The 26,944-nt window shown below is 43.8% G+C and overlaps 11 protein-coding genes across 11 annotated transcripts; 5 read left to right on the forward strand and 6 right to left on the reverse strand.

Moving 5' to 3' along the window:
• Positions 1 to 221: 221 nt before the first annotated feature.
• O0I10_006047 (uncharacterized protein) lies at positions 222 to 1,716 on the forward strand (the record flags this gene model as incomplete). The annotated part of the gene is made up of 5 exons (XM_058486080.1): positions 222 to 234; positions 343 to 441; positions 511 to 684; positions 744 to 1,476; positions 1,548 to 1,716. 5 exons carry the CDS (start codon positions 222 to 224, stop codon positions 1,714 to 1,716), a joined length of 1,188 nt encoding a protein of 395 aa, XP_058343275.1.
• A 732-nt stretch (positions 1,717 to 2,448) lies between these two features.
• O0I10_006048 (uncharacterized protein) lies at positions 2,449 to 3,183 on the forward strand (the record flags this gene model as incomplete). Its single annotated transcript, XM_058486081.1, has 1 exon — positions 2,449 to 3,183. One exon carries the CDS (start codon positions 2,449 to 2,451, stop codon positions 3,181 to 3,183), a length of 735 nt encoding a protein of 244 aa, XP_058343276.1.
• Positions 3,184 to 3,408: 225 nt separating this feature from the next.
• O0I10_006049 (uncharacterized protein) lies at positions 3,409 to 4,794 on the reverse strand (the record flags this gene model as incomplete). The annotated part of the gene is made up of 1 exon (XM_058486082.1): positions 3,409 to 4,794. One exon carries the CDS (start codon positions 4,792 to 4,794, stop codon positions 3,409 to 3,411), a length of 1,386 nt encoding a protein of 461 aa, XP_058343277.1.
• Positions 4,795 to 6,351: 1,557 nt separating this feature from the next.
• On the reverse strand, positions 6,352 to 8,117 carry O0I10_006050 (uncharacterized protein; the record flags this gene model as incomplete). The annotated part of the gene is made up of 5 exons (XM_058486083.1): positions 6,352 to 6,583; positions 6,647 to 6,855; positions 6,918 to 7,139; positions 7,202 to 7,249; positions 7,368 to 8,117. 5 exons carry the CDS (start codon positions 8,115 to 8,117, stop codon positions 6,352 to 6,354), a joined length of 1,461 nt encoding a protein of 486 aa, XP_058343278.1.
• A 2,740-nt stretch (positions 8,118 to 10,857) lies between these two features.
• Positions 10,858 to 13,488, reverse strand: O0I10_006051 (uncharacterized protein; the record flags this gene model as incomplete). The annotated part of the gene is made up of 8 exons (XM_058486084.1): positions 10,858 to 11,949; positions 12,009 to 12,103; positions 12,164 to 12,299; positions 12,358 to 12,708; positions 12,810 to 12,918; positions 12,969 to 13,015; positions 13,088 to 13,315; positions 13,372 to 13,488. 8 exons carry the CDS (start codon positions 13,486 to 13,488, stop codon positions 10,858 to 10,860), a joined length of 2,175 nt encoding a protein of 724 aa, XP_058343279.1.
• A 3,119-nt stretch (positions 13,489 to 16,607) lies between these two features.
• Positions 16,608 to 17,951, forward strand: O0I10_006052 (uncharacterized protein; the record flags this gene model as incomplete). Its single annotated transcript, XM_058486085.1, has 1 exon — positions 16,608 to 17,951. The coding sequence occupies one exon, from the start codon at positions 16,608 to 16,610 to the stop codon at positions 17,949 to 17,951; it is 1,344 nt and encodes a 447-aa protein (XP_058343280.1).
• A 247-nt stretch (positions 17,952 to 18,198) lies between these two features.
• On the reverse strand, positions 18,199 to 19,855 carry O0I10_006053 (uncharacterized protein; the record flags this gene model as incomplete). Its single annotated transcript, XM_058486086.1, has 2 exons — positions 18,199 to 19,305; positions 19,391 to 19,855. 2 exons carry the CDS (start codon positions 19,853 to 19,855, stop codon positions 18,199 to 18,201), a joined length of 1,572 nt encoding a protein of 523 aa, XP_058343281.1.
• Positions 19,856 to 19,962: 107 nt separating this feature from the next.
• On the reverse strand, positions 19,963 to 20,612 carry O0I10_006054 (uncharacterized protein; the record flags this gene model as incomplete). The annotated part of the gene is made up of 4 exons (XM_058486087.1): positions 19,963 to 20,057; positions 20,124 to 20,303; positions 20,362 to 20,488; positions 20,550 to 20,612. The coding sequence occupies 4 exons, from the start codon at positions 20,610 to 20,612 to the stop codon at positions 19,963 to 19,965; spliced, it is 465 nt and encodes a 154-aa protein (XP_058343282.1).
• Positions 20,613 to 23,025: 2,413 nt separating this feature from the next.
• On the reverse strand, positions 23,026 to 23,295 carry O0I10_006055 (uncharacterized protein; the record flags this gene model as incomplete). The annotated part of the gene is made up of 1 exon (XM_058486088.1): positions 23,026 to 23,295. One exon carries the CDS (start codon positions 23,293 to 23,295, stop codon positions 23,026 to 23,028), a length of 270 nt encoding a protein of 89 aa, XP_058343283.1.
• A 671-nt stretch (positions 23,296 to 23,966) lies between these two features.
• O0I10_006056 (uncharacterized protein) lies at positions 23,967 to 25,200 on the forward strand (the record flags this gene model as incomplete). The annotated part of the gene is made up of 7 exons (XM_058486089.1): positions 23,967 to 24,149; positions 24,220 to 24,263; positions 24,341 to 24,418; positions 24,576 to 24,683; positions 24,862 to 24,970; positions 25,044 to 25,068; positions 25,124 to 25,200. 7 exons carry the CDS (start codon positions 23,967 to 23,969, stop codon positions 25,198 to 25,200), a joined length of 624 nt encoding a protein of 207 aa, XP_058343284.1.
• Positions 25,201 to 25,662: 462 nt separating this feature from the next.
• On the forward strand, positions 25,663 to 26,343 carry O0I10_006057 (uncharacterized protein; the record flags this gene model as incomplete). Its single annotated transcript, XM_058486090.1, has 1 exon — positions 25,663 to 26,343. The coding sequence occupies one exon, from the start codon at positions 25,663 to 25,665 to the stop codon at positions 26,341 to 26,343; it is 681 nt and encodes a 226-aa protein (XP_058343285.1).
• Between the last annotated feature and the right edge of the window lie 601 nt (positions 26,344 to 26,944).

A 26,944-nucleotide genomic window follows, 5' to 3' on the forward strand; every position in this document is an offset into this window, starting at 1 on the left:
TCCATCCAAAGAACAATCAATGTTGGGGTTGGGGGTGGGGGGAAGGTGGATCACGCAACATGAGCAATGACAATTTCGCCATTGGAAAACGCTGATTCGCCAAGTCAATTTCCGCTGCACGTCTCGGGTTAGAGTTTTGAAAGCCTTCAAAGCTTGCTGCTGTACCTGGCTCCGTTCTTTCTTTTTCCCAACACCTTCTCTTTATTCTTAATACACATACAATGACTCAGCGTGGTAAGTTGCTCCTTTCAACAAAGATAGTAGACGCCATTGAGAAGAACAGAGATTGGGTGCGATCGCGATCGTGAACAAGTACTCACATGGAGACCCATCATCTTGTAGAAGTCTACGTTGCTGCTGTGGCCCGTACTCCCATTGGTGGTTTCAATGGTTCCTTGGGTTCTTTGACCGCTCCCAAGCTTGGTTCTATTGCTATTGAAGGTACGTCTTATAGCACGTGTATGCTTTGTGGATAAAGGTATTGATATGATCTGATCCATATATATACAGCTGCTATCAAGAAGGCCAATGTGCCCGTTGAAGCTGTTGAGGAAGTTGTCTTTGGCTGTGTCTTGTCCGCTAATGTGGGTCAAAACCCTGCTCGTCAAGCTGCTCTTGGTGCTGGTCTTAAGGATACCACCATTGCCACCACTGTCAACAAGGTGTGTGCTTCCGGCATGAAGGGTGAGTTGTATCATCATAAAAGATAAGATGGGGCATCGTCGCTAATGAAGAGCATGTAGCTGTATCCATTGCTGCACAAAGCATCATTTTGGGCAACGCTGATGTGATTGTTGCTGGTGGTATGGAATCGATGACCAACACTCCTTACTATCTTCCCAAGCAACGTTTTGGTTCCACCTATGGTCATACTGAAGTTGTTGATGGTGTGCTCAAGGATGGTTTGACTGATGTGTACAATGATTATCCTATGGGTGTGGCTGCCGAGGAATGTGCCGAACGCCATGGCTTCTCACGTGAAGATCAAGACAACTATGCTGTTGAATCCTACAAGCGTGCTCAAGCTGCCTATGCTGCTGGTGTTTTCAAGGATGAAGTTGTTCCTGTTACTGTTTCCGGTGGCCGTGGCAAACCCGATCGTGTGATTGAACAAGATGATGAGGTTGCTAAGCTCAACGAAGAAAAGTTGCGTGCTGTGCGCCCTGTTTTCAAGAAGGATGGCTCTGTTACAGCTCCCAATGCCTCCCCTCTTTCGGATGGTGCCGCTGCTCTTGTCCTTGTTTCTCGTGAAGCCGCTGAAAAGTACAACTTGCCCTTGCTTGCAAAGATCCGTGGCTGGGCTGATGCTGCTCAAGCTCCCAACTTGTTCACCGATTCGCCTGCTCTCGCTATCCCCAAGGCTATCAAGCACGCTGGTCTCACCCCTGAAGACATCTCCTTCTATGAAATCAACGAGGCTTTCTCTGTTGTCGCTTGTGCTAACCTCAAGTTGCTCAATCTTTCTGCTGACAAGGTGTAAGTAATTTTCTTTTTGGGGTTGAATGGGATATATATATATATATTAAGATGCTGATGCAATGCTATAGTAACATTTACGGTGGTGCTGTCGCTATGGGCCATCCTCTTGGTTGCTCTGGTGCTCGTATCATCGCCACTTTGTTGACCGTTTTGAAGCAAAAGGACGCCAAGTACGGTGCTGCTGGTGTCTGCAATGGTGGTGGTGGTGCCTCTGCTTTGGTCATTGAGCGTTTGTAGATAACAAGACACACATATTATTTCATTTACAAAGCATAATACACATTTCTAGTTAAGCGAGATGGATAGGATAGTGTATATATTTGTTTCGTGAGAACATTGCTAGGGATGACAAATGACAGGTTGGTCTTTTTGGGTATGTGTGTCGATGTCATTCCACAGTGTGTGTGTGTATTGCATGTTGGTTTCCATGCATTCCCGACACTTGACCTGAAATGTAGTAGAGCACTCTTGCTTTGTTTGTGTGTATGTGTGTGTATGCCTATTTTATGTAGGAAGGATTGATTTACTGGTATTGATATAAGCTGGGTGGTTGGAGATATGGATAACAGGAATAACGTGGTGATGAAAGATGATGCATATATTAATGACGACTGGGGAAAAGAGGGTTGGATAATGGAAGTGAGGGGGAGGCTGATTAGGAAAGTTACAAATGCTTGGCAATAGTGAGTGGATGATGAAGCAGGAGTATGCAACCGAATCATGCATGGGCCCTTTTTCTTTTATCTTGCCGCACCATTGTTGTTTTACCTTTTCCTTCCTTTTCTTTTGCCTTTCTTTTCTTTATAACCTTGTAAAAGAGTGATACAGTAATCCGCCAACACCAATATGGCCTTTCAGCAGGACATTGCGTGGACAGTGTATAGCACAATATTACTCCTCATACTTGTGTTACTTGTTGCACGCTGCAGACACAACATGTTACTATTGCCATTCATTTTATTTACCCTCATGACACTACTAGCGCTTGTGATCAGTTTAGCACGACGATATCAAGGCGATGCAGTGTTGCTGATTGCTGACCGAAGCCCAGTGGTTAACCATCTCCCCATTTTTTCACTCTTGCTATACGCTGGGATGGTCGAGTGTCAACTGATACAACTGGCAAAACAACGACAACAACAATCATCCATCGATCATAATGATGAGCAACAAGAAGAAAAACGACATTTAAACAGCTGGAGACAATGGGCAGTGCTTGGTTTATTATTGGTCTATTGTGGACTGACAGTGGCACATGTGCTGATCATGCTTTTGTTGGACGACAACTTACCCCTTACAAGAGAATGGCTCGCTATCACAGTGACTGGATTGGTGGGCATTGCTCTCTTGACCACAATTTGGTTTGCTACACGCATCAAAAGAGATGGAATATGGGTGCTCTTGCTGCATGTACTCTTTTTGGTGTTTACAGTTGGGCTTGCTCTCGCATCATGGCTTTTACATGACATGATTGATCAACCACCCCATCTCGTTTCTATGACGACAACGGATTGGATTCTTATGGAAGCATTGACCGTCTTTTTACCCCTCATTCTCTTGCTTGGTTTAACATCTTGGGTTGTTCGTCCCATCATCCACCTCAACAACGTGTACTACAACAGCAACAACAATAACCTATATTCACCCCGAATTCTCGGATTTATTTCTCGTCGCACTCAACCCTACCGATTCTCCAATGTATAAAAGAAAGGATGCATACATAATGTGTGTGTAATATTAAGATATATATTGTGGATTGTGTGTATAGTGAATGGATGGCCTGCACCTTTGAAAGAGATAGTGAGAGAGAGAGAGAGAGAGAGAGAGAGAGAGAGAGAAGCATGAGCATGTAAATACATAGAATCAAGGGAAGGCATGGGGGGTATGGATGTATGATGTGAGAGTGAGTGATACAAAAGATAGTAGAAATCATACGACAAGACGACGTGGGGGTGAATGAGGAAGGTGAATGGGACGCTGATCTTCATTATCATAAGGGCTACATATGTCGAGGTTCTCGTTTTGTGTGCCGAATCGAGGAATACGCACGTAAGCATCAGTACCCCATCCTGGCATGGATACGACGTTCATGTCACCGCCCCAGTACTCTGCATAAACACGGCTCATGGGTAATCCAATACCGAGAGGAGGTGCACCAATAAACTGATCATTCTTGAGCTCAGCGATACGTGCTGCTAATTGGGGCAAGGTACGCAAGGTGTTGAACCGTGGTAGATGGCCATATGACCAAATGTGTCGATATACGTCGCTGGGAATACCTCCACCTTGATCCGAGATGCGGAATAAGACATCATTCTCATTTGAACAAATAGTGACTCGAATAGGTGGTAATCGTGATGATGGTGATGATGATGATGTATGTTGATGAGCTTGGATGGTGTGTCGAAAAGCGTTGGATAAGAGCTGGTAAATGATATACTTGATATGATCCGAATGATAGGTGAATACCACATGTTCATCGCCATCCAATTCAAGGGTAGGTGAAAATGAATACTTTTGTGCAAGGAGAGAAGCGCATTGTGCCACCGTATCCCTGGCCGAACAACTACTAAACACAGCAGCTGCCGCACTCCCACCCACAACGTTATTATTATCATCCATCACCTGATGCGATCTTATCGATGAGATGGTCCTTGCAGCGTGATGATCATGTTGACGATGATGATATTGTTGAGACAAGGCAAGATGTTGTTCTGCAAGTACTCGTCTTGATATCCGTGACCTTAATGTCGCTTGCATGAATCGATCAATCCGATCCGATCCCATATGCTCCCCGCATTCAGATATTCCCAATGCCAATCGAGGAATCACCACCAAATGCTGCTCAAGCGATTCAACCAGCGTCTTGCAATATGCATCATTATCAGCCAAGGTCTTGATGGGTGGCACCTTTCGTAATCGCTCAAATGCTCGCCAATAGAGATCATACACTTGTTGAATATGGGGATTGGTGCCAACAATGAAGGGTAGCTTTTGAAACTCGCGAATGCGATGTGATATGCGAATCGGTAGCTCTTTGCGTACATAGTTGGCTGATATCAAGAGTCGTTCTGTATTCATATGTCGCTCGTAGAAGAGCAGTTGCCGTAACGTTATCGGTGTCGTTCTTTGCTGGACATACTCATCAAGGATCTTGTTGCGATAGAAATGGTCATCCACGTCCACATTGGCACCGTATTGTTGCTGCTGTTGCTGGTCGATGAGCGGAGCGTGATGTACAAAGGAGTAATGGCGACGACGACAAGTGGTGACTGTGGCGATGAGGCGCCTTTTGGTTGCTGTAAGAGACGACATGGGAGAGGTAAAAAGGTGAAAAGACAAAAGAGGGAGAGGGAGAGAGAGAGAGGAAAAGGTACTTGATGTGTCAGATTAACTCGACTCTTCATACGCTACATAATGTATGAGTCACCTGCCATTAGACATAGCGAGTGGATCTCGAATTGATTTCCGACGCAATGCAGATCGAAAAGGGGTATCACCACGGGACAGCCATGATGATGAATAAGCTTTTTCTGGGGTGTGGGAGGAGAAAGGCCATGGTACTCGCATCTCTCTCGGTCATCTTTACAATAAATAAGACTTTTCATTTCAACCAACAAGGTAGCAGCAAAACCCTCTACACTATCACGCACATCTGCAATGCACGCAGTAACCCAATTTTTTTGGGCCACCTAAACATAACAATAAAGCAATACAGCCTTTTACAAACGCTATATCAAACGTGTTTCATCATCCAATGTGTCAAGTGGCAAAAGGAAAACATCATCCCACCAACAAAAGTGTGAAGGATCATCGGAAAAGTATGCTGATTTTACTACGACAAGCAAGCTATAATACCCGATCCACAAATGTGGTATAGCTACTACTACTACTACTAGAAGATGCACTTGCCACACCTAAAAGGGTGTTATAGAGTGTGCCCTTCATCATGGATCGGATGGTTTATTATCATAAATGGGCATATGGGAAAGAGAGAGCAAGGGCACAAACGCATACACAGAACCCCACATGCAACACACATACAATGAAAAAGAGGGGATGGAAACGGTGGAATGTCCGACTTGTGTTTATGCATAGACTCATGGCCCAAGCGTTCGTACATTTGGCCTATTCTTATCCGAACAATGGCGCAGCAAGGCCTTGTCGGACTAATGTCGCGTGGATCTTCGTTTTTCCCAGAGCCACTTTTGGCCATCAGGAGCAAAAGTAAAAAGCATTTTGGAACCCAAACTTGTGGATTTTTTGTCGTCAATATGGCCCTCCCCTTTTCAAATCGGCAATGGATATGCACGCACAAACCATGATCCCAAACATGTGGTGATGAAACGAACAACCCTTATTTTCCCGACCCATCGGGTCCTCAGCTCTATCGGCATTACTGAAAACAGCAAGAACCAGCTCGTTGAATATCAAGATAGAAAAATATATAGAACACGCTTTGTTTGCTTGGATAATAAGGTACTTAGATAGGACACATACAGTATAGAAACAGAGTTAAGAGGTGTGTGTGTGATGAGAGGGTGAAAAAATAGGCGAGGATTGAGGGTGGTGAAGTTCAGGGTGGGGAGGAGGAGAGAAATAAAGCTGATAAAACATGTATAAGAAAAATGAAGGGTAGGTGATTGCATATGTAAGGGAATGGAAATATGTGCAAGATGAAAGAAAAAGAAGAGGATAGTTCAATGAATCAAAATGAAGAGAAGAAAATGCTGCTTTTGTGTGTGAAACGTGTGTGTGGATATAAAAAAAAAAGAAGACATAGTGGGAATGAAAGTGTATAAGAAAAAGAGAGTACATGTAGATGGCAAAATGAAAGATTGAAAGTTGAGATTGGAATGATGGTTGTTAGAATCATGAAGATGTTGCTGAGACCATATCAGCGCTGGATCGGATGTAGATTGAGTCATCGCACATCGAAGGTCGAGATGATAGGAGTGATTGCCATGATGGATCAGGCAGCCATGCTGCCAATTGTTCACGGGAAAGGCGATTGAGACCGAGGCATCGAAGCACATCGGCATCTTCAAACACCATTTGTTCATCCATGGCATCGGATGAAGCTTGAGAAATTTCTGCACTCAATCTACAAAACATGCATGTCAGCATCAACATCACTCTTGTCAGCTAGCAAACAATGAAAACATACCCATCGTTGGCTACTTGAATGTGTGCATCGTCTTGTGAAGCAATGATGAAAAAGGGAAGGGAGATCTTGTCTTGGGATGACAAGAATTGATGATGTTGGCTATGTTGGTTTCTCCAAACGAGGTTGCAAAGCTGCAAATGTTGTGCAAGCTTGTCTTGAATCAATCCACGAGTGTGATCCATGGATGAGAGCAAATGAGCTTGTCGACGCTATTATCATGCATTCATGTCAATGTCATCTTCATTTATAGATTCATGAAGGAAAAAATTACCTCTTCTTGATCCACAAGCTTTTGCAACTCCAAGTATCTCTCCATTTCAACATCGGATGGGCTTGTTTGATTCTGCTGGTGGTTGTGATTTCCTCCAAAGTAAGAAGGAATACCGAGCCACTTGATTTGTTTCTTATCTTTGGCAATGATATCCATGGCCATGAAGACATTCAACGCGTCGTACACACGGCGTCGAATATTCTTTTGATCGAATGAACGTTTCTAACAATGAAAATCATGTCAATGAAACATGCATGCATATACACACAATGAAATTTACGTACTTCATTATCCATGTTTGCACGAATGTCCAGGGCCAATTCGTCAGCAACCTATATTTATCATCAGGTGTTTGTGTGAATTGTTGGCATATTCCGAATGGTGACCACATACACAAACGCGCGTGTGTATGTGTGTGTGTGTGTATCAAATGAATTTTCTTTTCTTTACCTCGTTGTATGTGGTAACGCCTTTTTCCGCCACCTTGTCACACACTTGCTTGCTAAAGTGCCGCAAACCTTTGTTTGCTCGGGATGAGTCGTCATCGCTACCGCCACGCAAGGTTGATGTTGTGCGTCGTGTTGGTGCATCATTGCATTTTCTTTTCTTGGGACGTGTTGCTGCTTCATCTTGGCAGCTGCCACGTTTCAATGATAAGGGTGGAAATGCTGATGGTTGGTGGCACTGATGATGTTGATCATTACCAAGCCGCAGTTCCGGATCGGAGTTGAGCAATGAAGCAATAGACCCTTTACGCGAACCACTGCCATCACTGCTACTGCTGACAGATGGCGATGAAGCACTCACAAGCTCTTCCGTTTCTTCAGGGGGTGAACAAAGCGCATGTTCGGGTGCACCCATTGTTGCCGATGAGATGACATTTTGCAAAGGTGGCAAGCTGAATCCAAAAGGTGGAGATGCTGTGGGATGATGCAACATGGTGGTTGTCTTTGTTGGCATCACCATGGGTCTAAGAGCAAGTGATGGTGGTGGTGTAGTATCAAAGATTGCATTGTCATCACGTCGATCACGCGTGGTTGTACGAGGCTCAAACAGTGAGGGTAGCTTGGTCGCAGCAGCTGTAGGTGAGTGGCTGCTGTACAATGGTGGTGACGGCAATGGTGGTGTGGGTGGAGAAACACTGTCGTTGGAAGGATGCTGATGATAGTGTTGGTGGAAAGGTACAAACGCAGACGTCATGTTAATATAAGGTTGACTCGATGTGGTTGATCAGCAGATGATGTTCGTGAAAAGTGAGTGAGAGAAAGAGTTATATATAAAATAAGAGAGAGAGAGATACTTGAAAGAATGGCAAGTCTGGTAATGTATATGAATAATAAAAGGAAGGAAAAAGAGAGGGAGAGAGGAGATATGAAATGTAAAAATGGAGCTGAGAGTGATGCTTGTTGTAGTTGTTGCTGCAAGGAAAAGATTCCAGGAAGAGAAGGGGGAAAAAGAAAATCTCGAGTACACAAATGTGAGCAAGCATATTATATAAATGTCACCGGTGCATGTCAGCATTGTGCTATGCGCGCGCAAAAAGTTTTCTTCTGTGTGTAGGTTTGTGCATAGACACAATGGAATCGGATCCGCTCGTTTCAAAGGCAAATCGGGATTGCCCTGTTTGTTCTACCCTCGTTTTCTTTTTTGATTTTTGTCGTCCCCTCTCTCGTTTGATATATGAACAACAGCTGTGATGATAGGCCAAGCGGAAGTCCATATACGGTATTCCTTTAAACATCAGTTGCCAGATGTTCCCATGACTTTTGATGAGCGGCGTCCTCGGGGACCATTATCCGCTTGTGACAGATTTCACACGTACCAGGCCTCTCATTCACACTCACACACACATACCAGCAATGGTCTTTTTCTTTGGCTATTGCTTTGAATAGCTGCAAAGCGTGTCCCTGAAATTCATCAAAACAAAGCTGTAACGCGTCCAAGTATGTGTATATATATATCAAGGCATCGGGATCAGCAAATAGGCAAACCTAATACCATCCACGCATATATTCATACATGAAATACAACAACCCCCCATCGTTCTTTGGTACTTTTACACAACACAGGGTGGGTCAGTGATGATTTCTTACTAGGCACACAAACGCGGTCCTTGTTTCCAGCTGTTGATTTTTCGGAACGTATCCGGGAACCACACTTGTCAAAAACAAGCTTGGGCTTGTCTTTTTTTGTAAAAGACCTTGTCAGACAATCGGGACAAAAGTCCAAGATGTTGTACACATGCGTGAACGTGCAAATATGCCACTGGATTATAAGCACACAAGCAGGAGTACGGGCCATGCATGATGATTGCTGTTGTGTTGCCTCTGTGTTTTTTCTCTCTCTCGTCTTTGTTGCACTCGTATCGATTCGTTTGTTTATCCCCAACCGGAGAAAAAGTTAGAAAGTTTATCTTTTGGCTCTCTACTTGGGGGGTCGAATGGCCTGCTTACGCTTTAAATGTTTGTTGATGCTATGGCCACGAAGACACATGGGTCGCTGTTGATTGTATAAAATGTTCTTTGTTATTGGATTGAGATAAAGAATAACAGGTCACTGTTAACATTATGGTAAAGGAATCCACCGTGTACATGTTAAAGTTACAAAAAAAAAGGATCACTCGTTTTCTTTTCCAAATAAAACCCTGTTTTCTCATTGAAGTGGGCGGGTAAAGATCACAGGACGATCGCGATATGTCAAGAAATTACGGAATGGGAAGTAAAAGCGAGTCATCATCATCATTCTTTCTTCTTCTCTCATTATGACTACGTCGTCTTTTGTCTAAATTTGAGCCACCAGCCGCTCTCGGTACATCCATTTTAGGTGATGAAGGGTGGTTGGGGGGAGGCATAAGTTTGATATGAGTGGGGTTAAGGCGGGGGAAACCGCTTGTCATTTGTTTCAAGAAACCTTGTTTATGGATAATGTATGAACGCGGGTCTACGGAGTCAGTGGTCCGAGCGTTACCTACTTTGCGACATGAGTCATTGATCTATTGTAGAAAAAAAGAAACCAAGACACATGCATCGGGCTTGTGTATGGCAACATGGATCTTGTGGGTGTCAGACGTATACACATATCATCATCATTTTGCATGGTGACCACTTTGGATAATGCTGCGGAGAAAGTTGATATGCAACAAAGACCAAGGAACCGGAATCAAGCTGACAAGTAATTGAGTATTAGTGGGATCGGGAGGGGTCTGGGTATTTTGAACGTGTATTATTGTTTGGACAAGTGAGAGACAAGGAGGACATCTGTTGGGTTGCATGTTATAGCTAAACGTACAAATATCATGTGAAAAGCGTCAGAGCTAACTGTGTGTGGATATGCATAGAGGCGTATGTGATGTTTAATAGTTGGGGGAACAAAGGATGTGTGTATGTGTGTATGTGTGTGTGTGTGTGTGCCTTTGTTCCCGGTCTGTGCGCACCGACATTTGGGTGCTGCCAGTGCCTTCCTTCAAATCCCCCCTTATTTCCTTCACCCCAAAAGTTCCACCGGTCTATTTATCCCTAACATGCATAGAAGAAAGATTATCATTACATACATAGGTTACCAACGAATCATTCTTTGTAGTATTGCGGTTGCTACCGTGACCCCCCAAAACTGCAAGTCCATATGCAGATAACCCGCCTCCAACGTTTCATGAATCCAGCCCCATGTTCTGCAAACCATGTGACAAGGTGCAAAAAGGGATCTCCATTGTTGTTTCTATTTATCCTTTTCCCTTCTCACTAAACATGCATATGTACACACGCTTGAAACAAACAACAAAGTTTTCATGTTCATTAAGAGTTGGATATAAGGAATTAATTGTGTTGTTGCGGATGGTGTATATGTGTGTGGGGGTGTAAAGCATGGTGATGTTGATTGGAATGCTGTAGGAGGAAATCATTTGGCTCTAAAGGATGGTGATAATAGTACTGCTTGTGCATGCTTAAAAGCGTCGATCGGATGACGATCCTGTGAGCTTGGTAATTGTAAATACACCAAGGATCACCACACCGAGAAAAGTGATCGCTGCAGGCAATAGCATCTCTTGTGGTATCGGCAAATTGAGATCGACAGCTGCATCTCGTTTTCCACCACGACGACGATGACGATGACGACGTTGTCTTTCCATTTGACCCTGCTCTTCTTCTTCATCTTCATCCTCAGATGTTGCGCTTTCAATATCACTCGAATCTTCATTATCATGACGATGGCGATGACGACGTCGAATTGATCGTTGATGTTGCTTATCATTGTCATCCTCATTTTCCATTTCTTGTTGCATAGCTGAAATTGTAGGTTGACCAGGAGGAGCATCCATTGTACCTGATTGCGTGGTTGTCATGCTTTCTTCAACAGATGCTTGTGCAGCAGCAGCAGCAGCAGCTTCTTCAGCAGCCTTTTGTTGTTGTTGTTGTTGTTGTTGTTCGGCGAGGGCATCATGAACAAATAAACGTACGCGATCATGTCCTTGTTTACGTGCAAGTTCCACTGCATCTTGTAGATCAGAATCACAAGTCATCAAGACCTCATCATCTTCATCGTCGAGATAAGCAATATTGAGCCAATTGTCGCCATCATGTTCTTGTTCTTCAGCATCGACCTTTACATACGATTGCGACAAGGACAAATGGTCGGGCATGATCTTTTGTCGTACATGATCACGTACAACGGCATAGCTGGAGTATTCGCATCGGAAGCGGTGTGCCTTGGAACCATAATTAAACTTGAATGCAAAGGTGCCAGCAGCAGCGTGGGATGATACAGTGGATCGGTTGTCATCGGCATTGGCTACTGAAGTGCTATCACCAGGCATCACTTCCGAATAAGCAGGATGTTGGCTACCACCGATACCAGCATGACTATGTGGCGACATGGTGCGATCAGGATGTGGGCTTACAGGTGGCTGGAACATGTGCGAATTGGCGGCTTGAGATAAAGAATCTGAAATGGCCGAATCGGTCTCCGTGTGGTCACCAGCCAACATGCTACTCCAAAACTTGCCACCATCATTTCCATTGCCTTCGATGCTGTTGATCTATTTATACATGTGAGCTGCTGGATCCTATGTCCATGCATGATTAACTTGTCATTTACCTGATCAAGCGTAGCATAGGTCAATCGAAGAACATCGACTAATCCCACAATCTGCTTATCGTCATCAATCACCGGTAGGTTGAGATAGTGCCCATCTAACATGGATACTTTATCAATACCAATCCATTTCCTTCCCTTCCTTTTGCTATACATACCATGCATTTTCTTCAAGCCATCCAAAATGCTAGTAGTGGGCAATGCTGTATCAGGATGAGGTGTCATGACACGAACAACAGAACATGTCTCGGGTGCAAGACCTGCAGCAATGACACGAAGCACAATATCCTTGGACTATGAAACAATTCACATCAGCCATCCCATCTTTAGCCCCCAAGAAGATGATCATTACCGTAAAGATACCAGCCAATCCACCATGATCCATCACCAAGACAGCCGTGGTATGATGCTCTTTCATAAGCCTGGCAACATCACGAACGTTGGCCTTGACAGGAACTTGCACTGGAGCCGAATTATCCAACACCGTTGTCAAATCAGGGCATGACATCTTCTCGCGTAATGCTTCCATGTATTGAACAAGTTGAGCGGGGCTATTCGTATTCCATTCACGTTCGACACCTTCCAATGCATCGTATAGCTTGCGAGATGATCCATATGCACGCTCCATCTTGTTCAATGCTTCATACAAACATTTGGTGATATCCAACAAGCCGAAGATGTCGCCTTCCTCATTGCAAACGGGCTGTAATTGAATGTGAATGTGTGTGAGTGTGAGACAATGGATGATCGGGAATAAAATGTCCGTGCCCCCACCCTACCCCTCCTCAAGATCACTTGACTTACCAAATGACGGAAACCACGAGACACCATCAGGTTCAACGCATCTTGAGCAGAAGTATCAGCGGTGACGCACATTGGATTACGTGTCATGATATCGTTGACGGTGGTTGCTCTATAAGAAAAAGATGAGCTTAGGAAGAGTGATAATATGTTGTCTTTTACCTTGCATCCATATGTGAAGCAACAACGCGATAAGCGAGATCTTTGGCCTAGAAATTGGAATACAATGAGTAAAAAGAACAAGGAGCATATGACCCCTATGTCGCCACCCCCTTTCATACCGTAAAGATGCCACTAAGATGTCCTTCATCATCCACCACGAGTACACAATCACTTCGTTTAGCAGCCATCAACTGAGCAGCTTCCATCACCGATATATGATCTCGAACAGTGAGTGCCTGAGCTGGTCTCAACGCTGAAACAGTGCCAGCGACTTTTCTCGTGTGTCGAATGCGACTGGTGCTGCCACGCTTCTTTGACAATTCTTGCTCAATCTTCTTACGAATGGCCTATGCTTCATGGTTCAATGGCGGGTGTTCGCATTGGTGTGATTTCAGTGGCATACCTCATCCTTTTTAGACTGGCGTTGTCGGCTTGAGGAGGAAGAAATGTCGGAAGGAGAAGGAATCTCCAACGAGCTGCCGGGTCTGGATCGTTTGCTTTGTGCAGATACAACCGACATGAGGCACCCTGTCGTCGAAATGGGAAAGAGGTAAGAGAAGAAGAAAAAAGGAAAACAACAAAAATCGGGAAAAGCTTGTTGGGTTGGGTTGCACCTTGTAGCACATGGTGGATCTACTTTCAACCTTCATTGGACCCGACACTTTCCTCTGCTTCACGCACCATAGACATCAATAGTGGTATTAGATGTAGGATCCATCATGTTGTATATAATAAAATAGAGCTTTTTGCTATATCATCTTTGCCATCCATTAGTTTTCATTATGCATCACAACTAGAGACACACGTTGATATTGCATTACAGACTGCAGAATAAAAAACAAACATTGACACAGTAGTCATTAGTACCACATGCGGTAAAGTGGGCATTGCTCCACCATGCACACATAAGAGACGCGTATGTAGTCAAAATTTCACATTCACCATGATAATGAAGAATGATGCCCCTGTAGAGACGTTTTCTTTAGTAGGGTGTACATGGCACCCACTCGATTGATTCACGCGCTTACCAGCTAATCAATCCTAATGCTTTTGTGAGACGACCCCCTTTTAGCGCTAGGAAGTGCTACTATTAGCACAACGAACCTGATTGTGTTAATGTGGTATCATTCCATATGCATCGGTGTGAAGAGAAAACAGCTTTGCTTGGGTATAAATAGCGAAATGGAAAGCACATGAGGACCCAATTTATGACTGCATGGATCAAAGCAGGTAGTAGGAGCTAAATCAGCAATCACTTTCAATAACAAGAGTTTTATTTGTGACAAGTAATGCATCTTTCAGGTAGTTGGTTCATGTAAAGTGCGGCTGAATACCTCCCAAGTACAACACCTGGTTATGAATCTATAGCTGGATCACGAATAATACATTTGTATCGCAATTGTTAAAGAAGGATCATGAGCTATGAGGCACTTGGCCTCGTATTGGCAGAGATCAAATGCATTGTCGTGTGGGATCATGGGGTAGGCTTGGATTTCAGCAAAAGTGAAGTGGATAGCACCCATACAAAAGAGAGTATGTATGCTTTACGAGTCTAGACAAACGAAGATATGCAATGACAAGAGTATCATGTCTCCTCCCTTTCCTTTTACCTTTTGAGACTTGCAACATTTTCAAAATGCTTTTCTCTATTACCATGCTCATGCGGCGTTGTGCACAAATATACATGATGACGCCTTATCGGGAAAGGGGAAGTACATAATGACCTTTAGAGGGGAGGGGTAAGGAAAGAAGCTGTATGCAAGGTGGTGGCTGTTGGGAGAAAAAAAAGAGTTCTCGTCAAGTTAGTAAGACTTGTTGGTATACATCATGGACAAGCTTAAACATGTGGCCTCCTGTGACGGGATGATGATGATAACCCTCTTTCTCTTTTCAGGGCCATAGCAGAGTGACAGAGGCAATGTCTATGATGGTATTGGCAGGGAGGGATAGAAGAAAAAGGGATAACATAAACGGCTCCAGGATACAGAAATGAAATACAAGATGCAAGCATAGACCTTATCACCTCCTACAAATCAAACTTCTTTGATCACCACGCTGACTGCCTGTGTCCTAAATGTCGCACAAAGCCGCTAGTGCACAGCCACTCTCATATTTCTAAAGCATACCCATCCACACGAAATGAGTCTTGGAGACAAAAACAAAGCGTATGCTTGCTGGTGCATCTATTATAGGGTATTCGTATGTATAGCCAAATAGTGTATGGGGAAATCGAGTATATGGTGTATGGTAGATAACGTTGTGATTGATCGACGTGAGCCTCCCATTCCCATTTTTGGATATATAGATGAACGTTAATATTATGCATACAAGAAACAAAGAATGACATTCATGATGCAAAGTAGTACACGCACCATTTGGACAGCGTGATCCATGTGGAAAAACACACACACACGCTTGCACACATGTTAAGAAATGTGAAGGTGAAAGGATGATGGCATGAGTTAGTCAAATGTCCAAATTGGATTTTCCCAGGGAACGAACCTTGTCCCTGCAGGGCTGTCGTGCACATGCATAAATAGGTAGGATAGTAAGGGCTCGATCGCTGTCTCACGTGTGCTTGGTAATCCAAGAACTTAAAACTTATTGATTTGTGTCGCACAAATGGCTGAAAGCAATAGGAACAAAGAAATGGGCACACACGCACACGTATATTATACTTACACACGCATCACACAATCCATGTTGGAAAACGTCAACAACCCCATCCATTGTGACTCTAAAAAGTGATTTCCCCATATCCTGCATGCAACAAGCTCCTTTGAGTGATGCATTATTCTTTAAGCCTTGTTGGGTTCCCTGCACGTACCAACAAAGGAAAAAGAAATGGTTGCTCTCCTTGTCGTTTCCCCTTTTAAAAAGTGTCATTGACTATGCATAATAGCCCAATTCGAGGATCAGATAGATACTATGTAGTAGCTGAGGTGCTGAGCTTGTATTGTGGATCATTGGTGGGCAACAACATGATATGATATGGGATTCCGACTTGGTGGAGGAGGCGATGAGATTGCCCATTAAAGAAGAAGCTTGCGTGTGATCCCTGGTGACTGATGGAGAATATCATTTTAATTGAGAGAGAGATTGGTTCGGTATCCCAACTTTATGTGCAACGTACTTTCTTGTGTTGACAAATTCATTTGCTGATAAGCACGATATTGGACGTGCAACAAGATCATCCAAAAGAAAACTGTCAAAATGATCCTACAGCGATAGAATAGATTAATGATACACAAAAGAGACATTGACACGCGCACATACACGCGCACGCTGACACACAACTGTGGTGTTATTAAAAATGACATGTGGGGGAGTAATCAATACAAAGTGACATGATCGATCTATTTTTGGTGGGGGAGGATGAGTGAGAAATGCCCTGTGATACATCAAAGAGCGGAATCGGCACGACAATCAGAGTTGTGGTGGTCTGCAATTGTGTGTTGTTTAAGTCAGTGTAATACTTGAGTCCCTTTTGTTGAGTGGTGTTGTTTTCTTTTTCCTCTCTCTCTCTCTCTCTCTCTCTCTCTTTGTTTCATATCCCCTTTTTTCTTTTCTTCTTCTTCTCTCTCTCTCTCTTCTCTCTCTCTTCACTCGATTGTACATGCCACTTGAACCATCTCCTCAATGACAATACCTGACAAAGTCACCCAAGCATCACGACCGCCCATTTGCCACCATGGTGACAGCAACAGCAGCATCGTATCAGCAACGGACGGGTTGACACTGGAGAAGGTGCTTGAGAACCAAGCCTCTCGTCCGTATAGCCTTCGTGAATTTGCCGATTACCTGGAACAAACCTATTGTTCTGAAAACTTGTCCTTTTACATGGCGGTGACAGATTATCGAGAATCGGCACGTTTGTACTTTGGCAGTAGCCCAGATACGTTGAAGTCTCATGCAACGGTGCCTACGCTGGATGGACAAAGCATGGCATTTTGGTTTCGTTTGGATGAGGAACCTATGCTGAATCATGAGTTGCAAATTCGATTCAAGACACTCAGGGCCAAGTTTCAGGATATCTTGGAGCGTTTCATTTTCACCAATGCACCTCAAGAAGTGAATATCCCATATGAATTACGCCATCAATTATTACAGACGCATCGTGATCAACATTGTTTTCATCCAGCATTGCTTAAGCCTCCTTGTGTTGCTGTTGTGGAATTGATGAGGATTAGCGCTTTTATTCCTTTTGCAACGGATCCAGATCGGATGGCTATCGCCGCTACTGCTGCTGCTACTCCTACGGTTACACCAAAACCCAGCAAGTCATCAAAATCTTTATTATCTCCATCTTCTCCATCTTCTCCACCACGTCGATTACGTAGTTGTTCCTCATTATCAGGACACGAAATGGCCCCTGCACATTCTTCTCCTGTTCCTCCTGTTCCGGTCATCCCATTGTCAGCAAGGGCACATCACCATGCAGACAACGCTCATCATTGGTCATCCTCCACTCTTTCTCCTCCCACCACGTGGTCTGCCGATTATGATGATATCTCGGTGACAAGCACAACAAGCAATTCAAGCCATCACACTTCAAGCATATTGAAAAAGATCACAACCTCACTCAGACTACGTGCTCGATCTCAGTCTCCTCCACGTCAAACAAGCTGGAAACAAATCATTCCCGATCCACAAGCTTTTATGCATACTCCGCCTGCCATGGAACGAGGTCTCAGTAACAGCAGCATCACATCCACGACATCCACTACATCCAGTAGCCGTGGTAGCAGTAGTAATCAAAGCATGCCTAATACAACACTTCCATCATCACCACCACCTCAACCAGTGTCTCGCCATCATCATCATCATCATCATCTTGATACCCCTGCCTCTCATTATTCATCACACTACAACGATGCTTCTTCCTCTCATCATCCATTACCTTCTTCCCCTGGTGGCACTCACAGCAGCAACAACAACAACAACAACTTCCACACATCATCATCATCCTCATACATTTGCTGATCCCTATATCCACCATTCTATATGCTTTTGTATACACCATCACCATCCGCTCACTCGATCCAATTATTTGACTTTTGCATTACTATCATCCATCGTAAAAAGAAATCCTTGCATCAGCCCCTCCTCTTATCGTATATATGCCCCATTTCACCCCATTTACGATATTACTGCTAGTATCCAATTTATATAGTTCCTGAACATACATCAAAAGAAATCACGGTTGTTTTACTTGTATTATTAGTCACAATTATGCAGTGGGGGAAGGAGATGATGAAGGTGGAGGTGTGGTAGTGGTGGTGGTGTTATTAGTAGCGGTGGTAGTAGTCATAGTAGAGGAGGGAAGAGAATGGTTGTCTTTTTTACGTGGGGAAGAGGAGGAAGAGGTAGTAGTAGTAGGGGCATTCCAATGACGTTCAACATCACTTCCATACCACACAAACAACTCCTCGCCAGGCTCGATATCACGTTTGGTCCAGCAAATAACTTGGTTCACCACAGCTCCTTCAATAAACAAAATGTTGGATTGCTTCTCCGTGCTCTCATTCATAAAGTGGAAAGGACAATACATTTCGCCGTCTGGATCAGTAAAGGGTTGTCCTTGGCTATCTGTGGCATCCAATACGGTACGTCGATACATGATAGAATATTCAGAAGCACGGCCCACACGATCCTTGAGTGAATCATATTCGTCTTCAGTCATAGGAACACCAAAATAAAATCCAATGGGTGTGTTGTGTGGCAGCTTTCGTGTGGCAAACAGTCCCTTGCCTGCATTTGGGATTGTTGAATCACCCACTCGTAAAATATCCCTCCATGTTTTTGGTACATTCGATAAATCCAAATCCTCCAGCTTCACTTCAGGTACCACTGGCTGCTCAGTTGGCTTGTCTTGGCCATTTGAAATCTCTTGGGATGTTGATGTAAATGATGATCCAGGTGCTGTTGCTGCTGCTGCTGTTGGTACAGGGTCATTTGATGTTGCAGTCGTTGTTGCTGTTGTAGTAAGAGAATCTGTATCCATGGAATCCTTGACATTGTCAATGGTGGTAGCTGATTGTTGCAATAATCCATCCACGGGTGCATTTGTTGTTGTTGCTGTACATGCGATCATCCCATCCTGATTCTCTTTTGGTGCCTCGTTCTCAGGCTTCTTTTTCAAAACGCCAAAACAAAACGGCCAATCATGGTCGACGAGCTTCCTCTCCCACTTTCGATACTCTTCCACAGCACCTTGAAAATTCCCTGGTTCATAGGCAAGCTTGAAATGGGTGGAGCGACTTCCTTCTGGTTTGAATGGGATAAAGAGCCGATCGGTGTTGGTTGTCAAGCTAGCAGATGCAGAATTCGCAGGCGTCTATTGTCACACATACACACACACACACACGATATGAGTCCCTTCCTACTCATTCATAAGGCACCATGATGATGATGATCCATACCTTGCCTTTGAACACCTTGGGCAAACCTCGATCTTTGCTGATACGCTTATCCATTTCCAATGCGCCATCAATGAGTTGTTTCCTTGGCAATGATCGATTGGGACTCTCACGCAGAGCGAGGAACAACATGTATGCTTGGTTGTGCCACCTTGGTTGTGCTGAAGATCGACTACTTCTCTTTCGGCGATGCGCTTCATTGATGGTGGGCAACGTGCCTGCTGGTGATCCGGTCCGTCGTTTACGCTTCTCTTCTGATTCGGTATCTTGATCCATAGCATCACTTGAACGCTTCATGCCTGCTGTTGGATCAGAGTCAAGGCTGTCAACGGACATGGCAGAAGGAGTACGCTGCATTGGGAGTTGTTGCGATTGCTGAAGTTTATTGTCGTCGGTTTGTGTATCAGGTAAAGAGGCCGTGTGGCCGTTGCTTTGCACAGGTTCAAGCATAGTGTGGAGAGAAGGCATGAAGTGGGGATATACGTTTAAGCTGAAAGGGAAAAAGAAACGCGGTCAAGGAAACGGAGGGGAAAAAAAGGCCGCCATAGAAGATGTGTTTGCACGCGGCTCACGCGTTATTGCTTGGAGGATCGTCGCTTGATAATAGCTGCCACAAGCGCAGCACCCACAGCCAATACGCCACTAACAATAGCAAGCCCAATCACCCCCTCTACAGAGAAAGAACATGTAATGATAAATAAACACATCTTTATTATCATCCTCATCATCATCTTACCTCGAGACACCTTCTCAGTGATCAACTTGTTCAGGGCATGTGCTTGTGTGTTGTTGGGTTCAAACTTGAGCAGCTGCTGGTTGAATTGGCGTGCTTCACCATAGTTGCCGAGCTTGTAATGGCCCACTGCAAGATAGTACAAACACTCTCGTCGCCTCTCGGGTGAATCTCTGTAGATCTCTATTACCATATCTTTTATCAACATTGCTTGTTTCTTTTTGCCTCGTAGTCAACTCACCAGTCAACAGAGTGATGCCTAGCACCATGTCATCCCGATTCTTCGACTTGATCAGTCCCCATGCATAGTTGAATTTCGTCTGGATCGTTACGAACTCGCCTTCTTTTTCATACTGTCGACGCAAGACCTATATGGATCATACGTTAACCCTACCAACCTGTTTCAAAATGATATGGATAGATGCTTACGGTGATCTCGGCGTCTGTCAACGGCGTTTCAGCCTCCTTTACCATAGGTACAGATTCGGCCATGATGGATGTGCGTGTGATTAAGAGAAACAAGTTTTCTACTCTCCTCCTCGAAAGCAGATTTAAATCCCCTACATCCGCATGAACAATGCACTGATAGAATAGTCTTTATATCGGAAAGAACAATGACCCACTTGAGAACCTTTGTATTTTAGCTTCCCCTTGAATAAATCCTCATGTCTTCCACCTTGTTGCCTATAGGGAGGAAATGATATGGAAATTGATGTTATCACCTATTGCTGGTAATCGCATACCGCCATGCTCATTATAATGAAAACCTTATCTTTATGGTGTGTGTGTGTTTTTTGGGTAGCTGTAACCTCATGTGGGGAATTGAGTATCCTCTTTATACAAGCAGCTTACAGAGATGGACCATGAGCACGTTGACTTACTTAAAAATGGAAACCATATGTATCCCACGTATAGCTCCTTATGCAAAGCGACCGAGGATGCACCAAAGAGGAACGTGGTCGCTTGTCTTGTCCGATAATACTACACCAGTCATTTATTGCTAATCCACCAAATGCATTTACAGTTACTTTCACACAAGATACTTTCAGTTACGCCGAGCAACTTTGTTCAAGTGAATAAGACCCCCACTTGATTGCAAAATCTTCTCGAGATATGGCCGTCTTTATGTTTTCATCATGCTTTAAGCGTGATGCTATATGAAAGGTGGTCTTTGTTCATTGTCGAGTAGCTAGACCCTGGCAGAGCAAAAGATGCAGAGCGACGTGTTTATGTAACATAGCTACCTTGCATGACTGGGAGGATGGAAGGATGATACTGTATAATGTTGGCAATAGCCCATATATTGCGAGCTAGCAGCCATTTACTCACAATCGACACTGTTGTCGATTCTATGACATGTGTACGATTCTCCTACTCCAGACGTTCATTTCCATGATTCAATTGCCTTGATCCGAGCCGATTTGACTGAGCTACGCTCAATCAAGGTTACATCAGTTGAGCTAGATCGAGCGTGCTATATGTGTGGATTGATGTACTCGCTCTTTGGCTGTATCTCAGTCAAATCGGCTCGGATCAAGACGATTGAATCATGAAAATGAATGTCTGGAGCAGGTGCAACGTTCCATTGTTGTAAAATAGGCAGCAGTGCCGATTGTGAGGAAATGGCTATTAGCTGCCAATGATGAGCTGTTACTGATAATGTATACAGTATCATCCATCAATCCTTCCAGTCATGCAAGGTAGCTATGTTACATAAACACGTCCCTCTGCATCTTTTGCTCTGCCAGGGTCTAGCCACTCGACAATGAACAAAGACCACCTTTCATATAGCATCACGCTTACAGCATATGTAAAACATAAAGACTCTTGTATCTCTAAACTTTACAATCAAACGTGGGGTCTTTAAGAGAACAAAGTTGCTCGTCGGGGTCAACAGCATCTTGTGTACCAGTTTCACGATCGAGGTGGCCAATCCGAGATTCACCCAATGTCGCCACCAGCCAAATTGGATCCGGTCGACCTCTTGAAATTTTTTCGACGACGACAACGAAAATACTTTTTGGCTGGTGGCGACATTGGGTGACTATAGAGCCAAAGATGCAGAGGGGCGTGTTTGTGTAACACACTGATTAGGTTAATCTTCATTGGTGGAGAACGCATGATTGACCTTTGCCCTGGCCTACGTATAGTAAAGGTCAACCTATTATAGTGGCCTGTATGGAAAGGTTTGCCCTCATATGAAATTGTATAAGATAGCATACGCTGAAGTTTGTCATAAGTAAGAATGGCATGTTCATGTGCTCGCACCATATTGTGCTACAGCTCAAGCTTGAACATGATGAATCAATAAGCTTACAATGAACCAAGCTTTATGTAACAAGCAGTATTGTTGGGCATCATCACTCTTGGATTTATTCTCTTTTCATTGCAAACATCCGAGGGCTCCCAATGCTTTTGGTCTATCAACATATGAGCTGGGAAGCTTTAGCGAATGCTACATGCGATGATCCAAATAACCCGATCGCCCTTTCCGATCGTAAAATCTATCTCGCTGCTTCAATCTAGGAATCAAGCAAGTGATCCTTATCTAGCACATACAAGCTGATAATACGATATCATTCTATATAATATAGTGAATCCAATTCTCATTCAATCAAAGTCGAAGAATAGCACACTGCAGTGTGGAAGTTTATGTAGTAAATAGGTAGAGGAACAGCATTGGAGATTGAATAAGATACAGGGATGGATCACATAAAGGTAACAGGGAAGAATGTGTCATTGTATTCTTGGTTGCTGCAGTAAACATCCTCCATCCATGATTGCAAAATAGCTGCTGCATGCATTGACTCGAGTAATCCAATATCATCCATGGCTGTAGAGCACTTTTCGTCAATTCCATCCCATCCATCATCATCATCCTCAGTCGTATCCACGTGACAACGATTCATCGTTCCTCTTGACGGCGTCCAAAGTAACCAAGCAACATTCCAGAATCTTCATCATTGCAATCGATTGCATCCATCAATGCATGCCCTTCAAGTCCACCATCTTGGTTGAGAAGAGCCACGTAATCACTGGCGATATGCTTCCTGGTTCTATCCGGTTGTTGATCAATCACTTGCTTGGCCATTTTTCCATAGAAGATTGCTTGTATTGCGATGTAGTTGATGGTTGATATGGCATCATCCGTAGGGATTCTTATGCATTGAGGCATGTTGCTGCACGTAAGTAAAGCTGCTTCCTGGCAACGGTTGTCTGCTATCCAGGCAACGAAGGCTGTATGGCAGGTTGCTGCAAATAAAGAACGCCGTTGGAGACAATGGAGTAAAGACCTCGTTAATAGCAATTGCTAGAATAAATGCTGTTACCATTGGTCGTCGAAGAGGATTGTACAAGAGAAAGTGTGTTGTCAAGGAATGCGGGTGTTGCAGTGGGGCGTACACGCCATGGACTTGCCCTTCAGTCAGAGGCTTTTGGATCAAGGTAGTTGTAGGATTGACATGAAGGGCTGAAGCAGGACAATCGTTCGCGGATGGTAGTTGTACTTGAATTTGCCACCAATTGAGAATGGAAGTAAGAGGCAAGAAGCTGGGAGTGGAAGACCTGGAGATTAAAAAGTACAAAGCACGAATGAGGATGATACTCTCTTTTAGAGGATGCTATTCAATGATTCCCAAAACATCGATATGAACACCATCTTCATCAGGTTTTCATTAATGGAATGCTACTTCTCACTATGTAGTGTGTATGATAGATCCAATGCTATAGTGCTAGAACAGCATTTGCGTCACGAGCCCGAGCTGCTTGAATCCATATCCCGGACCTTGAAAATTGGATCATGTTCCTCCTCCAGCTTTCCTATTTTCAAACACAAGTACTGTACACATGAGCCATCACTGCCACGACGAACACTGCGATCACGATCACGACGACCTTCCAGGTGCTGGTGACCAGTTTTTATTATATTCTCGAATCGACCGTGACAATGTGCGTTGCATGAATGAAGCTGAACCTGGAATGGGAAAGGCTGTTATTAAACCTTGGAATGAACGGCTGGATAATACAAAGGCACGTGGATACTTTGAAGGGATGATCTCTGATACTAGCCTTATAAGCTTATTAATGAAATACACAATAGTTTCTCGAAAGCGATGCTGATGAGCAATTGATTGTTTTTGTGCCGTGAGTGTTTTGGATTGGTGATCATGCATTCATACCGCCACTCACTCTTTCTTATGATTGATTCATCCATCATCAAGGTTCACGGGTACTGTCAAGTTACGATCCATTTGTCTTCGAACCGATCGAACAGATGCTGCACCTTCATCAGTCAAAGTGTAAGAAGAAAGGAGAGAAAAAGAGGACATGGAGATTTGATATGGCGGGTGAAAGTTACAACCAGGAGATGTGGGCTATCCCTTACATATGAGGAAAAGGAGAAGGATTGTCGAAAAAGGTCGATCATTGGAAAGCTGACATGAAACCATTTGATAGATTCATCAATCGAGACGATGTTGACTTTGACGTTGTGGAAAGCTATACTCCTGTACAAACGTGGGAACTCGTGGAAGGATCCGATGACGTGGTTGAATACGCAACAAGGTTAGAGTGGGAGTACATTGAGAGCATGGGAGATGATGAAAAAAGAACAAGGCGCATCGCAACAGCTTCGATACAACAAGGGGAAAAAGGGGGTCAAGGGAGAAAAGGGTTATGAAGAAAGGGAACGCATTGAAAGCCATGGCACTTTGACACATTTTTCTTTTGACATGTTACATAGGATCACCAAGTTTACCAACGTACGCAACATTACGCTCTTCTTCCCCGATAATTTTGGAAATGATACAAGCATCATACGATTTATTGGATTCAAAGGCGAGTGGTCAGAGGTAAGAAAAGGTGGATTAGGACATGTGTCGTTCTATCTTGGAACTTATGGAGTAAAAATATGCGGGATGATAGATCAAACGCGATCCAATCATAACAGGTTAGTAAGGACGGGAGTGGAAAAAGGATCGGCATCGCTTTAATTATGAATGTAGTATACGAGGCCAGTGCAAACCCTGCAGATCACAAGACACCTTCTGGAGAAAACAAGATGAACTTTTCTATTCAATAAAAACGGTACGACCACCTTTGACACATATCGCCTTCATATACTCAAAAGTCATCATGCCCATTACTTCCCCTTTTGGTTTTCAAGAAGGTTTTAGAAAGAAATAAAGGGTCGGTGTGAAGTGTCTGGATACAAATCACATGCATGAAGAGCATTGTAAAATGGTTGGATCGGCAGTGATCGGCGTGTGCACATCAGCCAGACCATCCCTAATTAATTGGCAGTCAGGGGCGTTTGCTTTCGACTAAATGGAACCGATCGGCATATCTTCGTGATCGGCTTGCAGTCGTACATAGGTTACTCAGCTGATCCAAAACCAGCTTTTTCCAACCTGCAAGGTAAAACTGTCTCTCCTATTTTCCATCATCAACATTTATATATAAACCCAACAGGAAAATCGGATCGGTAGCCAACTTACTATCCCTCTCTTTTATTGTCATTCAACAATACAACAACAACAACACAATGGAAAAACCACAACTTCCTTCGCTCAAGTGTGTTCTCGGCGAGATTCCTTATCAACATCCACGACGACCCATTAGCCGACATGCACGCTCTTGTTCTTTTCCTTATTTACCACCATTGACAATCCATCGTCCTTCTTCAACAGCACAGCAACAGCAACAACAACAACATCGTCGTGCTATTTCAACACCAACTGCTGCCAAAGATATGATGCATCCCAAGCAAATCGAAGAAGAGCAGCATCAACAACGACTCAGGAGTAGCAGCCCATCGTCACCAACATCAACAAGTCATCCATCTGCTGCTGAAAGATACAAATGCCCACATTGCCATAAAGGATTTTCAAGACCCTCCTCGCTTCGTATTCATATTTATTCGCATACGGGAGAAAAGCCTTTTGATTGCCCAGAGCCTGGATGTGGTCGTAGATTCAGTGTACAAAGCAATATGCGTCGCCATCTTAAAATTCATCAACATTTGCCATCAACAGCAGCTACCACAACACAGACATCATCGTCTTCTCCATCCATGTTAAGGCCTATCCAAAAGAAACCTCAACTACGACACCAGCAGCAACAACAACAACAGCAACAGCAACAGCAGCGATCCATGGTCATGATGCCAATGATAGTATCCACCCCTGCTGTCGCCCATGCAACCCCTACTGCTTCCCCCGTATAATCAACCAGAACGCCTTTTCGTCATTCATACCATCATCATTTCTTTTTTTGTGTATTCATATAGATAGCATACCTATACCAGATAATCGCGATTCATCAACATACACATTATCATATGCTGCTTGATGTAGTAGAATGCTATACCTTTTGTCTCTTCATCTTTATTTTACTCTCTCTCCCTCCTGTTCTCTTGGCAGGTTCGATCTTCAATTGTTGAAGAGTCTCGACCCTTTCGCATCATACACAACACAGCCTCGCTCTCTCCTTGAGAATAAAGTTTTTGTCTAGTCATTCAATTGAAATTGAAACCCTTTTTTTAACATCCATGTTGGGAGTGATATGATTGGGAATCAATGGGTGCTACAAGCGACTAGACGAATACTCGGGAAATGTAATAAGACAACCGTGAGAGTGCTGTGGGGTTGATCAGATGCGGAGATGATGCGGGATGAAAATTTATTGGATAAGAGGAAAGCTGCTCACGTTATGGACAAAGCTATGACATTCGTTTCCCCACAACAACCAACAGTGCGGTATGTGTGTGTTACGTATTGAGAACAAAGAAAAACGCTTTCCCATTATTGTGTGCCTTGACAAAAGTG

The sequence above is a fragment of the Lichtheimia ornata genome (genome assembly GCF_029851405.1).
Source record: "Lichtheimia ornata isolate CBS 291.66 chromosome Unknown scaffold00025, whole genome shotgun sequence".
Classification (NCBI taxonomy): Eukaryota; Fungi; Mucoromycota; class Mucoromycetes; order Mucorales; family Lichtheimiaceae; genus Lichtheimia; species Lichtheimia ornata.